This window comes from Sebastes umbrosus, chromosome 1, assembly GCF_015220745.1.
Source record: "Sebastes umbrosus isolate fSebUmb1 chromosome 1, fSebUmb1.pri, whole genome shotgun sequence".
NCBI lineage: Eukaryota > Metazoa > Chordata > Actinopteri > Perciformes > Sebastidae > Sebastes > Sebastes umbrosus.
In genome coordinates, this window is record NC_051269.1 from 21,067,133 (window position 1) to 21,082,530 (window position 15,398).

At 40.1% G+C, this 15,398-nt stretch overlaps 1 protein-coding gene across 1 annotated transcript; it reads right to left on the bottom strand.

The window, feature by feature from the left end:
- Positions 1 to 2,250: 2,250 nt before the first annotated feature.
- gpr37l1a (G protein-coupled receptor 37 like 1a) lies at positions 2,251 to 15,398 on the bottom strand. Its single transcript, XM_037782476.1, has 3 exons — positions 14,055 to 15,398; positions 8,473 to 9,499; positions 2,251 to 4,835 (listed from the first exon to the last, which is right to left on the bottom strand). The coding sequence occupies exons 1-2, from the start codon at positions 14,631 to 14,633 to the stop codon at positions 8,474 to 8,476; spliced, it is 1,605 nt and encodes a 534-aa protein (XP_037638404.1). The 5' UTR covers positions 14,634 to 15,398; the 3' UTR covers positions 2,251 to 4,835; position 8,473.

Below are 15,398 nucleotides of genomic sequence, written 5' to 3' on the forward strand. Positions count from 1 at the left end.
TGTATTTTATCTTGTTAGAGAACAGTGCCAGTATTGTGCATGCTTTAGCCCATTTATTACACACGTTACAGTCCTCTGTGATAATGCATGGAAGACTTTTCAACAGAATCTGTGCGTTAGCATGCTAAGCTAACGTAACTTTGACAACAGTAAAAGTAGACTGATGCGTTGACTGTTCAGGAGTCACAAACAGACTTTAACACTTTAAGGTTACAAAACACACGCTAAAGTTAGTTAGTGCTAAATGGATCATCAATTTATGATTGTTTCTGTAATTTAGTTACTTCATAGGTTTACATTCATTTACATGCCGCAAAATGATCTGGAATTAAATTACATCACAAATCACAAAAAAAGGGAAATTTCAGACTTGCGCTCTCGGTGTATTTCATAATACATCCTGCCAGGACCAGCTTAAGGCATAGGCCGGATAGGGGGTCACCTAGGGTGCCACCTTCTGGGGAAAATGCCGGTGGGTGCCCTTCCTCATTTTCTGCATTGAGGTAACAAATGAACAAAGAAAGAAAGAAATACACTTTTCACTCCTGTAACTCTCATTGTAGTGGAACTGACTGAACACTTTTAAGCCAACAACATCAGGGACCAATTGATTATTTGTATTATGATAAATGCAGTTATTTATAAAAATAAAAATCTTAATTTTTGTGTTTTTAACCTCATTATAAAGTGTTACCTAAAAGTCTCTGCAAGTTGGCTTTCATACATAAAAAGAAATCGATGGAAAACAATGGTTTTTAAACTTTTTTTAAAAATGTGCAATAAAGGGACTGTTTGTAACTTCTTACACGTATAAATCAATCCGGTCGGTGTCCCATGCACGCTCGCGTGTGGCTACGCTGTTCAGACAAGAGTCCAACACAAACTACACGGAAGCACCAAATCTGCAAAGTTATATCTAGTGAAGCCCGTCTTGCAAAACAGTATTGGCCGCGGTCGGAGGACGCGGGGGAGACCGTAGCTTTGGTCTCCAGGGCCGGAGTCTCTGTTGTACTCTGAACACTGACTTTCGTTGACTTAATGGCCACAGGTGTCGCTGTTACAACCAATTTCTGATTCTTACAAACAGTCCCTTTAATACTGTATAAGACATATTATCGCTGTCCAGTCTAAACCATATATCATATAATTTTTTTAGATAAACTCAAGCATTTAGTGTTTAAATTCTACTTGTTAAGCTAAATAAAACCAGACAGATAAACATATACACTCAAAAAAAAGGTAGACAGTAAATATAGTGCACTATTTAATAAATAAGGAGTGATTTCGGACACAGTCCCTGAATCACATGTTGGTTTTATGATAGTTACGGGTTAATCTTTACAGTTATACTAATATATTCCTCAGGCAGAGGCAGAACTCAACAACTAACTGTCTATCTTTGAGGTGTGAGGAAGCTGGTGGAGCACCTGAGGGAGCCCACATGAACACAGCAGGAGGTCCACACACAGGCCTCACTAGACGGGTTAAAACCCAGGACCTTGTTGTTGGTTTTAGGCCGTATTGCTAACTTGAGGCCACCATGCCGCTGTGTCTCAGCTGGTTGTCAAGGCAACCAAGAAGCGAGGAGTTTTGGCTGATCTGGGCGGACGGCAGCAGTGTTTCCTCCCCTGCATCTCTGCCCTCTTTCTTCTCTCTCTCTTCAGTGGCTGGGGCAGCTGGTGGGAGGCGGTGGGTGTTGTGTAGCTTAGCAACTCCCTTGGTGGATGGCGATTGATATGCAGCTTTGTTCAAGTGTCTCTCTCTCTGAGCCAGAGAGGGGGACGCCTGAACAAAGCGGGCCTTATTGAAGCTTCCCCTCCTCCTTCTCTTTGCCCAGGCACAGCGACGTGGGAGGACAAATTTTTCTGCTCAAAGGAACCGAGGCTTACAAACTTACAACAGCAGGTCCTGAGAGTGCAACTCAGGGGCCCGCCGACATCTGTGGAGGACCTCCAGGTGTCCACAGCAAAATGACTGCTCTATGCCATCATAGTATCCAAGCCCAAGTTGTCTATGTGTATACAAACTTTTTCTTAATTAACTAATCAACCCACTGAAATCATCAGGTAAAATCTAATTTATCTGATTAAATATGTCTTTAATTTTAGCATTTGGAGTCTGTGATATTAAAATATCAGATTACCTCCACCTCCCCATCCATGTTCCTGTGTGTTTGGTTGTGTTGGTATATCTGGTGCTTCTTGTTTGACTTACTTAGAGTTGCCTGTTGTGGAAATCAGAAATTGAGACTGAACTTCAACTCTTTATTGGGTAAAAAGCACAAAATCCAATGTACAATCAATATCAAACCAAATCTACACACAAGGGAAACTCCCGTTCTTGTGAGCTTTTTTTTTAAAGAAATATTTTGTGAAATACTTTTTTTCCCTTTGTCTTCCGTATTGTCAAGATGAGAAGATAGATATCAGTGTAATCTTTGTGTGTCCAGTACGGTGATAGGGGTTGCTTTCATGAATATATGTTGGACTTGAGCTCGGTCAGTCTTGGATTAGTTCAAGAGCACAAATTGAACATAATATTACAGAAAAAAAAAAAAAAAACAGAAAACAATCTAATATTAAGCCTAAAAAAATAACCACCTAAGTGGTAACCACCTGTCCCAGATTTCCCTCTGACTAAGGCCAGTAGAGTCTGAGAGTCGGGACACCTGTAGCCTGTTTTCTGGTCCCAGAGGACCAAATATGAGCCGGCTCTGGCCCAACCATGACTGCCAGCTCCGGCTCAGGTTTACGGGTGTGGACTCGGTCAGCTTTGGGCTGACAATCAGCTCCTGTTACCAGCAACCAGAATCAGACCAGGTAAACTCAACTGGATTGATTCTTGCAACCAGTCATGCTGAGGTGCCTTTGGGTGGTGTTGTGTTTTTTTAATGTAGAAGCCCTTACTTTATTTTATGTTTTTATACCTTTTTTGTTACTTGTTCCTAAACTGATGTTGAAATGCAAAAAAATCAAAATAATTCCACTTTTTTAAAAACAGGAATAAAAGGTAACATGTATTGTTGTTGTCTGTTGTCTCTAACGGCACCTTTATTTGTAAAAATAGAAAAAAGCTACCTGTTGAAAACAGTTTCTAGAGATCACTGATTTATCTTCTCCTTCAGATTCGCTCATTGTTGAATTTTTTCAGATGTCCTCATCTGTTAAACTTCTTCAACACAAAACGCAGGTCTTCTGTTGGACTATAAACAGCTTCAAGACAAACATTTCTTCGTTTTGAGTTACTTAATTTACACAGATTTTAATCAAAATTACTCCTACTTAAAGGAATACTTCACCCACAAAATGACCATTTGCATATCAATGACTCACCCCATGTTACCTTGAATTCTTTAAGAAAACTTTTTCTTTTCTCACATGCCTCCATGGTGAAGAGAGAATAAAAAACTGTTCACCGTGGAGGCATGCGAGAAAAACAAAGTTTTCTGCAAGAAATCAAGGTAACACGGTGAGTAATTGATATAAAATGGTCCTTTTGAGGGTGAAGTATTCCTTTAAGATAACAAAGAACTAGACAGTTTTGTGCAGCCAATTAAGTTAGACATCTATCTGATGTTTTGTTTAAGTTATAAGTATGAGTTTTGAGTTATAAGTATGAATTCAGTGACAGGACGTGTTACGCCTTTTGCTTAGCAGTTAGCCTGAAAGCAAGGGGAACCTGCTTAGCGCCATCGAAAGAGATGAAATTCACATGTTGTATTCAGTTTATTGAACAGACGTAGAAATGTAAATGTAAAAAGGAGACTTTTAACAGCAGTTAAATGTCTACTTTCTTTTAATATCTTGAGTTATTGTGGACACAGATCCATATCTTTATCCATATATTTTGCACAGGATATTATCTTGTACGTACAAGACAGTATCTTCCGCATAAGATCCATATCATTTGTGTGCAAGATATTATTGTCCATACACAACTTCATATATCAAAATAACATCATCACACAAAATAAAATACCCACAAGATCTGGATCTGATCCATATATTATCTTGCAAAGACAAGATAATATCTGAATATGTTAATAAGATAATACAATACATGGATTAAGAAATGGAAATTGTGCCCAGAAGATATTAAAATATTATTATAGAAAAGGTATCTTGTGAGAGAAACTTGTTGTCAAACTTCCCAGATGAATTTCTGGCTATATATTACAAGTTATTATTAAAAACTGTATAAATGGTTTGCTAGTAGAAATGAATGAGATTTTTTAGATCTACTTATTAAAAAGAAAAAGCTGAGAAAGGCCTCTAAATCCTTGGGCAAGCGAGGCATTCTTGTCTGCTCTCCCAGCAACTTGTCACAGAGCGACTGTGTTTATTATGTCTGCAGAAACTCAAAGGCCAGCTGTTATTGTGAAGCTGTGACCTTCGATAATTGAATAATGACTAAAAGGAGCGTCTCAGTCAGGCGTGAACAGCTTTCTCCTTCAGTGGGTGTCGAGAGCGCTGCTGCGTGGCATTCCTTCCACTGCAGATCAGAGCAAACATCCACCATTTCTCTTTTTTTCCCAAACATTAATCCACACAAGGATTCTCCCAAAGTGTCCTGATGTTCACCGAGAAAACATGATGCTTTAGGAACAAATGCAACTCTCCACTGACAGAAGACTCTTCTTTTCCCCCCTCTCTCCTCTCTGTTTTTCCTTCTTTGTTTGGAAAGAAGAACATTTCTCGTCTCCCCATTGTTTAGTTTCTCTATTGTTTTTCCTCTTTTTCTGGTTTCTTTCTCTTTGTGACTTTTCTCTCTGACTCTCTTTGTTTGTGTCAAGCTTGGCAGCTTAACATTTGACTTAACTAACTGGTCCTGGATGTCTGTAGATATAAATGTAATACTTTATAAAAAAATATGTTTTTACACCGTATGAACACAAATTAAACTTTAGTTTACCAGGTGTCACACTTTGAGGAGATTCTTCCTTTTTATGGGAGCCCCAGAGACCTACATGATATGGCTGATGTTATATTAGAATTGTTTTACTGTCAACAAATCCCACATGCAGACCAAAACCAACAATGTGTTAGTCCGTCTCTCAACACTTTTCTGTCTGTGGCAGTAAGCCTCAAGCTCATTGGTTTCTGCTGTAGATGTAAATCTTTAAAAACACCTCACAAATATATAGTTTTATTTTTTAAAAAGGCTCAGTAATGTGCAAAAAAAGCTGGTAAATGTAGTTTCTAAAAAACCCTACTCAAACAGGAGGAAATAGTGCATTTGTTGGGGACTATTTTCAGCGGTGGATTATTACACATTTGGTGTTCTCGTGAGTATTTCCAGCAGCAGGACAGTCAAAATAAACTACAGTGTGTGTTCATAGTCATTCAGTGCAACAGTGTGGCTCATCAATGTGTTTTTAATCGTTTTTGGATAACAATGGAGCTCTATGGCACAGAGGAAGAAGATATATCAGGCTTTGATACACAGATAATACTTGTTAGTAGATCAATTCATTGTTGGTTTGGTCTTTCCAGGAGTTTGTTGACAATAATACAAATATAGAATATCAGCAGACTTTAAGATGTGACTCTGCTGCTAGAAATTCAATTTTTTTTTTATTAACAAAATGAAAACAAACCATAAAATGTATAAACTGAAAATTCATAAAATTCATATTTATAATGAAAATTGAAAAAAAGCACTTTCAGAGTTTCTGCTGAACGTAAGTTCAACTCTATTACGCCCATTACATTATTCCAACTATAAGTGGAATAAAAGGCTCTGTAAACACAGATGGATCATTCATTCACAGTCTCTACGGTCTGTATCAGTTAATAACGTGTATACCAGACATTCAAAAACACACTGAGAGGGAATCACTCACAGGTGATGCAAAAGAAGAAAATCCAAACTTTACTAAACCAAAAGTAATAAAAACAAGTCAAACTTCACACTGAATTGTTTTTGACTGATGTCTAATATGATCTCATCCTATTTTTAACCTGCTGTCTACACAGCAACAGCAAAATCATGTAAAAAAAGAAACAGTTCCAAAAGTTCACAGCAGTCCGTCAGGCTGCTGACAAAAAGTCTCAGTATGTCTATTTTCAGTTTAGCATTCTTAAAATCACCCAAATGATCCAGTGTCTCATACAGTACTTAGAGCAGATAATACTAATATCCTGAATGAGCATTAGAGAAGTATTAATAACACGTTTCATAAAAAACTGTAAAACATTGATGAGTCCTACAATAACAGGATTAAATCCATCACATGTGGACAACACTAAAAAAACAAAACATCCTCTATATTGTATATAATCATCTAACTCTATCAGACACGTTCTGCTCCTACAGTGGCTCCACACCACCAGTTCATACAGACTAAAGGATTATTACAATCTATTACACCGTGGCTTATATTTTGGTAGTTTTGTCCATCCTGTTTTCAGGCTGTCCGTACGTCTGTTCATATGTTCTCGTGAACGCGGTATCTCAGGAACGCCTTGAAGGAATTTCCTCAAACTTGGCTAAAACATCCACTTTGACTCAAGGGTTTAGGTTTTGGTGGTCAAACGTCAAGGTCATTGTGACCTCACAAAATATTTTTTTGTCCATAACTCAAGAATTCATATGCTAATTATGACAATTTCACACAAATGTCTAACAGGATTGACATTTTGGCGAGCGGTAATTTTAGTTTCTATCAGTATTAATAACATTGTACTCACCAAGTCAATAGCTGAGGTCTGAGAACATACTGATTTCACGAAAACGAAGTGTGACAGGTCGAGAAACACAAGACGATTAGTCAAGTTGGAAACAAATCTGTCGGTTAAACAAACTTCATTTGGAAGAGAAAACAAGTCAACAACTCAACATCCATCACAGTTTACAGACCTTACTTCGCTGACCCATAATCACAGTTTTACCTTCAATAAAACTACTGCAATTTTGTTGCCAATTAATGTGGTTTAGGCTCTGTTCAGACCTGGTATCAACATGCGTCCTGAGTGATGTGATCACAAGTGGACAGCTCTAAGTTCAGATGTGAACGCACTCAAGGCGCATTGAAAGCGGATCTTTCAGACCACATTCAGAGGTGGTCTGGGCCACATATGACCACATTCTTTTAGCAGTGTGTAGTGAATGTGTCCTGGGCCACATTAAGGACCGCCTACTCAAGTGAACAGAGGTGAGCGCTCGTCTGCCTCGCAGCCTGGAAACGGCCTCTGTGCTCTACTGTATCCTGTTGGTACATCTGTATTTTATTAAAGTATACCTTATCTATAGGCTACATAATCTACAGACTATCAGACTGGGAACAGGAAGTGCATTATTGTCATACTGTCGGCGATGTGTCTGTGTTTTTGTTCCGCTGCTTTGCGAGGAGCTGACACTCGCCCACTCGCTCATTCTCCTCCCCGGGTCTCTGAAGCTCTGTACCCTGCTGTTGTCTGGCAAAGGCAGCGGTGCCAGTGGAGCGCAGGTCCTTGGGGACCGCTGGTCCAATAACCTTATATTTTGATGTTATACAAATGTTAATAAAATGTACCAAAGTTCACGATATCACGACTGTGTTCCTGCAGTATTACGTCACAACGTCTGCTGAATTAGCCATGTGTTTACTACGTGTTTTTTTGCATATAGAGCGGGGAAGTGAGATCAGATCACGAGTGGTCACTCAAGACGCATGTGGAGACGTATTCAGGTGTGAACAGACGTACTTCAAGCTGTCCACTTGTGATCCGATCACGGAGGACGGATGTTAATACCAGGTCTGAAGAGGGCCAAAGATACACAACATGACCAAAAGTGTGTGAACAACCCAACATACCCCTATAGAGTAAGTTGAACATGTCATTAGAAAACCATGGCCTTTAATGTGCTGCTAGAACAGCCTCCACTCGTCTGGTTTCAGGCCGTCCACCAGATTTTGGAACCTGGCTGCAGGGATTTGCTCCCATTCGGCCACAATAGCATCAGTGAGGTCGATCACTAATGTTGGGTGATCAGGTCTGGCTCACAGTCGGTGTTCCAGTTCATCCCAGAAGTGTTGGATGGGGTTGAGGTCAGGGCTCTGTGCAGACCAGTCAAGTTCTTCCACACCAAACTGGGAAAAAGTATTTCTTTATGGACCTGGCTTTGTGCACGGGGGGCATTGTCATGTTGAAACAGGAAAAAGGACAAACACAAACTGTGGCCACAAAGTTGGAAGCACCAAAATATCATTGCATGCTGCAGCATAACAATGTCCCTTCATAGGGACCAAGAAACCTAGACTAAACCAGGAAAAACAGACTGAGACAGAGGTGTCTGCATACTTTTATCTCCAACTGTCTGATTGTCTGACTGCTCATGTTTCTTGACCCGTCAGACTTCTTCTGAGTGAAATCACCAGAACTTGGTGAAAAACTGATGGAAATGATGGACAAAACTACCAAAATAAGACCCAAGTTGTAATAAACCTGAATGATCCTTTAAAGTTATATGTGGTTAAATGCAGTTCTGGACCTCAGCAGGGCGTCCCGATAGCTGTTGAAGCGTCTTTTGCCCTGTCGTAGCAGACTGCTGGTTCTGTAGCCAACAGGCTCTTCATCGTCTCATCTTTGCTGGAAGGAAACAGGGAGGACGGAGAGGGCGATGTGGGCGAGGACAGGTTGGAGGTGGCGGCGGTTGAGGCAGATGAGGATGAAGAGGAGTTGCCGTCGGGAAGGCACTCTTCACAACAGCAGCAGCAGCAGTCCATGAAGGCCTGGCCCAGCGAGCGACACAGGCACAGCAGCAACACCGGCGTCGCCGAGCAACGCACAAACAGCAGGAACTGTCCAATCAGACTCAGCGCTGGCAGAGCCAGAGCCGGGAGCGCGGCGGACACGTGGTCGGAGACGTACGCCAGGGTGATGTTACAAATGCTCTCCGGCAGGTTGCATATGACGTACAAGATGGTGAGCGCCATCACAGTGGAGCGCAGCCTGTGCTCTCTCGTGTGCTGCTTTTTCTTGGACGAGGAGGAAGACGAAGAGGAGGAGGAGCATCTGCCAGCCACCTTGTCACCGGCGGGTTTCTGCGGTAGACGCTGGGCTAACACTTGTCTCGTCACCAGGTCGCAGGCCAGAGTGAAGAGCAGTGGCAAACAGATGTAGCACCCAAAGACCCACCACATGCGGGCCTCGTGGTATGTCAGCACCAGAGAGTAGATGCTCTCTGGGAGCTCCACAGACGGCTCACGGACACAGATATCCACCTTGAACGCGTCTGTTCGGGCTCTAAAGGCAGCCATCAGCGAGCCTCCCGGCAAGCTCTGCTGCTGGTCGCTGGGGAGCATCGGCAGGCTGACAGTTTCCTGGACGAGCTGCCAAAGCAGCAGCTCAGGGGCGGCCAGCACCATGGAGCCCACCCAGATGACGGACAGTTTGGACAGGATGGACTGGCAGGGCTCAACCCTCGGCGTCTGAGCGGGCCCGGGGCCGGTGGCCGCATGGAAGCGATCAATACTCAGAGCACAGAGGCTGAATGTGGCCACGCCCAGAGAGGTCACCTGATACAGAAATGACAGAGAGGCGTGGAGATGAAGCTTAATGATTCCTGGGGAACAAAAGACTTTTATAGATCAGGCATAAGCTATTAATTAGAACAACTTTGGGGTTGCCAGGTTGAGAAAAAAAACTTTTTATCTAGTTCTTTAATTCATCAGAAAATAAATGTTTCAATGCTTCCATGTTAGACATGTTAATAAGTCATTAGTAAAGGGTTCTTTCAATGCCCGATTACCCTTTGTAGGTGAGCTGATCCCAGCTTAGATTGGGAGAGAGATAGAGTCCAGACAGACAACCACAGTCTCCATTTAACCTAACCTGCATGTCTCTGCACTGTGGGAGGAAACTCTGCAGTACATGTTAATTAGTTCCAGCACGTAACTACTCCTAAAGCTAAACTTGTGGTTTTTACATCTAAACTAACCACGTCCTGAGTTCATTCAGCTCCTTAGAAGAGAAATCCATCTTAACACCTCACTCTCAGAAAGAAAGAGATTAAGTGTATTCCCCACAACGTTTAAAGTATTGCTTTCCACCTCCTAAAGTTGTTCCTCAACATGTAAACACAGGACTCTCCTGGATAATTTAGCGATGCTATTTAGGATCCTATGCCACCAATTTTAATCATTTCAGTTTGGCATGGTGAGCCAGCCGAGTCATACAACAGTTCGTGAATTAGTCACAAAATTGAATGTATTGATTCATGTACATAGAATTAAAAAAATGTTTTGTGATGGTCAGTACGAAAGCCATTTATATGTAATCCACATAATTGTGAAACGGGAAGTATAGGGAGCTGAGAACACTGCGTAGGGAGGAGTTTGGGGTGGATGGATGGGTCAAAAAACACAGGACTTTCACCCAGGAGACTGACGTTTGTGTCCCGTGTAAAACCAGAAGTCAACGTTGATTCATTAGTCACGTAACTTCCGTACATAAGTTCCGCCACTTCCGGTGTTATTTTAACCCAAACCATGATCTTTTCCTAAACCTAACTAAGTAGTATTGTTGTCTAAGCCTAAACAAGTCAATCTATTCCTAAACCAAACTAAGTAGTTTTATTTTGAAAAGACTGGAGCGGAAATTGACACTTGTTTTTTGGTCATGCGTAGGAAAAATACGTTGGTGAAAGTCGTGCTGAGCGTCACGGTCCAAGTGGTCCAATGGCTGATTTGGCCCAAATGCTGTTCTTATTCATGGCTAATACATTAGTTTCAACTTATAAGACCTTTAAAAAGGCTGCCTTGTTAAAAAGTGGTTCTGAAAAGGGTAAATGTTTGGTATCAGCATTGAAACTCTGGTACTGTATTGCCCTAAACAAATCCAAATGATAGCCAACTCTGCATTTAAGCAGTATAATATAATTAAAATAATTTGTTTCTAATTCAATGTGAGGTTTTTTTTTAGCATTGCAGAGCTACTTTGAGGTTAACTCCCACTGTATTAATTCATGCTGCTGCTGTGATCCCAGTCAGACGTGACCTGTTAGACTGAGAACTGAGAACAAAACAAGACTTCCTGCTGACTCTCGGTCTAAACTTCCTAGCACAGGAAGGTGTTTTGTTGCTTAGACAACAGATTGAAGGCTTTCTTCTGCCTTGCTATACCAGCCTTCATGCAAATTAGCCAAAACTACAGTAATACGAGCTGGGTTGTAAGAAACAGCTTTAGAGTACAGAAAGAGGGAAATAAAAGGAGTCACAGAGGGAATAGGAAGCCATTATGTTGTGACAGCCTGCAGACTGGGGACACTTATTGGTGCCTCGTGCACATTAAAGTCGGTGGTTTTGGCCAAAAACCCAGACTATCATTACAGAGACTTGTCCTCCCTCTGTGAGTGCTTAATGACCTCAAACAGTTAAGACACAACTGAAGATAATTAACACAGAGCTCTAATTAGCATGAGAATAGTTTAACTAACAGAGCCCAGTGGCAGCTGGCAGCCTGACCTGCTTTAAACAACCAGTACGAAACTGCTAAAGACCACTTTAACAACCTTAATTAGTTAGCGAGAAACTCATTAGCATAAAAATAGGTGAAGCGACAAAGAATGGAGGAGGCCAGCAGACTGACCTTGTTAAAGACTGCTTCATACAAGCTGTTATTACAAATTAGTAAAACTCCACTTCAGTGATTTAAAGCTCCGTAGGCGTTTGGAGCTGGTTTAGAGCCAAAAACAAGACGTCCACGGGCCGGCCACGTTGTCCACATTGAAATAGAAGACTGATGAAGCCACTGAAAACCCAACAATGGTAACCAAGAGGCTGGGAGGGCTCTACATTAATACCCTGTGAGGGGAACTCACCCTCTAAACCAAAGCTGCTGACTGGCCGAGCTTTTCACTTGTTTAGCTTTTTAAAAAGCCTCTGGACTGTAGGGACAGGAGAAGTCAATGTTATGTTTAGAGTTGCAATGATTGACCAATTAATCGATTAGTCGATCACTAGCAACTATTTTGATAACAAATTAAGTGATTTTTCAAGCAAAAAAGCCCCAAAAAATAAACATGAAAATTTCCTGCTTTCCTCAGTTTATAATATTGTAAACCGAAAATTTGTGTTTTTTTAAATGTTAGTCAGAAAACCTCGAACTAGGACAAACAAGAATATTTATATTATTATTTATATAATATTATATTTATATATATGTCATTTTAGAGACAACGAAATGCAGTTTAGCATCTAACCAGATGTGCAAAAAGAAGTAAAGTGTAGGGGATGCACATATGTCTAATGGTAATATAAATAAATAGTAAGCACCTTGTTCTAGCTTTTCAATTGTGCAGCTTTTCTGATATTGTACATTAAAATATCTTTGGGTTTATGAGTAAATAAACCTCCCAGTCCCTGATAACTACGTCTCTGTGTTTCATCGCTGGACTCTGCGAGCTGTGAGGGAAGAAGAGTCGCTTCATGCAGGGACCCGCCGGCCTCCACTGATGGTTCATAACAGACAACTGAAGAGTCCAAACAGCCCATAACAGCACGTCTGTTGAAAGCAAAGACTGCTCTGAGTCTGAAACTGACGAGCAACAAAGACACAAACAGGCCATTCATCACAGCCTTGCGTGTCTCTTTATTAAACTGGGAAACATTCACAATGAGTCTAACATGGGGATGTTAAAACAGCAAAGACAGTGTGAAGGCAGACTTGGGGGACTGATTAATAATCATCACATTCAGTTTTTTGTTTTAATAGTTTAACTTGTTTGACATCTCTTTGCTTCACTTTGGCTGCATCATACCTGAGTTTTGTACATATATAGAACACTTAAAGACTTTGAGTAGCTAATTAACTCACGGTAACCAGAGCTAAAATAAATACTTGATGAAACGATTAGTCAAAGCGATTTGTTGCTTACATCATTTTTCAATCAAAAACACCATCCATTCTCTGGTTGCAGCTTCTCCAATGTCAGTATTTGCTGCTTTTCTCTCTTTTATATCACTGAAAACTGAATATATTTGGGGTTTGGACTGTTGGTCGGACAAAACAAGACATTTAAAGAAGTCACAGATTTTGGGAAGTCATAGATTTTGGGAAACTATGATGGATATTTTAAACTTTTTTTTCCATACTTTATGTTAATATGTTAATATATATATATATATATATATATATATATATATATGCGCTCTGATGTCAATCAACCAATAGGCTAAAGGTTGACCCCTTGATACAGAAATAAATACATATGTGGAAATAAATAGGGAGGAAAATGCAAAGGGAAAATCATGCAGAAATAATAAAATAAATACATAAATTTAATAATGAATAAATACATTTAAAATAAATTAAAATAAATGCAAAAATAAATAAATAAGTTTAAAAGTTAATACAAATTAATAAATAAATAATGGGGGAAATTAAATAGAAGAGTAGATGAAAAGGGGATTTAATACAAAGCTAAATAAGGAAGCTGGTTAATTATTAATGAATGACTTATGGAGAAGGGCTGGGATTAAATAAGTTTGTACTTCTTCTCACTCCTTTTCGAATATGTAAATCAAGGCATCAAGTGTTTGACAATTTATTTTTCTTATGCTTTTCATTGTATGTAAATACTACTTCTTTCTGGCTGTCTACTTTTTGGTATGATCATTCTCTTTTTCTTTATTTTTTTATATATTTTTTTAAATTCTACATGTTCGAAATTAATTTTGAAATGAAATGAAATAAATAAATAAAGAAGCAAATTAAAACAGAAATATCAATTTATGTCACATTTGATCAATTAACTAATTCCTATTCTATTCTACATTTATTTTAAATATTATTTTTGGTACATTTAATTGCATATTAAATTATTTATCGTGTAATTTATTTAATTATATATTTATTTTTTATTTTGGCAGGTTCCATCATATAAATCTGGCATTAATTATATATATAAATCTGGCATTTATGATATATATATATATATATATATATATATATATATATACAATTTTTTTTATTTTTTTTTACTCTTCTCGTGACTTATTATAGGTATATAATTTAATTAAATTAACTTTACTTGAGTTAAATGTTTTAAACATTCAAATTTCTCCTCCTCACCTCCAGGTATGGCACGAGCCGACAGGACAGGTCTCCTAGCAACCTCTTCAGTGTGAGCTCGTGGAAGACGACCACGGGCAGGCAGAAGAAGAGCACGAGGAAGTCCCAGAAGGCGAGCCCCGCGAGGATGCAGTTCCACGCGCTCTTCAGGTAGAAGCTGTGCCACACGATGCACATGAGCGCGAGGTTACCCACGATGCCCGCCGCGAACAGCACGAGCGCCAGCAGCATGACCGCGTAGGCCCAGTAGGAGCCGTCGGTGACCGGGAACAGCGGGTTGAGAAGCCCGGAGGAGAGGTTACCCGGCCGGGCGGTGGAGGCCGGTAGCCGCGGGGTGGTGAAGTACCCGCTCGGGTCGTCGCGTGTCCTGGAACTCCCGTCGTCTTTGGTTCCCCTGGGGACGCGCCTCAGCTCGGGAACTCTGGGAATTCTGGAACTGGTTGAAAGTTTCAGAATCCAACTGGTGCAGTCCTGAGTCCCCGCAGCAGCAGCTGGAGGTGCAGCATCCTCTGCTCTGTTGAGGTGACGGAGCTCTGCGCTCCGCACACAGAGCAGCAACACTAACAACACCGGGCTCATCTCTTCTTCTTTTCTTTTTCTTTTTTTTTTTACCGTTGAACTAAGTATAAATATAAATAGTCCGTGTTACCTGAGTCTTTCACAGACATGTGCTGCAACTAATATGATTAGACTCCTGGAATAAACAAATAAAAAGTCCACACAACAGTCCGCTCCTCCAGTCCGGTCCTGATGCAGAAGTTTAGAGTCTGTTGCTCACTTCAGCTTCACTTTGTTATTCATCAGCATCATCAAGACACACTGCGCTTCCGGTTATACGTTTCAAAATAAAGAAAAAAAGTGAACATGAGATAAATTGAAACCTTTCAGCATAGACATGATACAGAAGTTAACCATTTAACTTTTATTTAACTACCTTGGCACTTAATTGCATAAAACATTATATAAATCGTATCCTTGTCAGTAGGTCATGTGTGGACTAAAATTTCAGTCAAATAACTAATATTTCATATGCAGTGAAAGAAACCATCTAATATTATTATTACTCCTAGAATAATATAAAAAAATCCACAAAACAGTTCGACCTCCAGTCTGGTCCTGATGGAGAAGTTTAGAGTCTGTTGCTCACTTCAACAGCACTTTGTTATTCATCAGCATCATCAAGACACACTGAATATATAACACACTGCGCTTCCGGTAATACGTTTCAAAATAAAGAAAGTGAACATGAGATAAATTGAAACCTTTCAGCATAGACATGATACAGAAGTTAACCATTTAACTTTTATTTAACTACCGTGGCAAATAAAACATTATATAAATAGT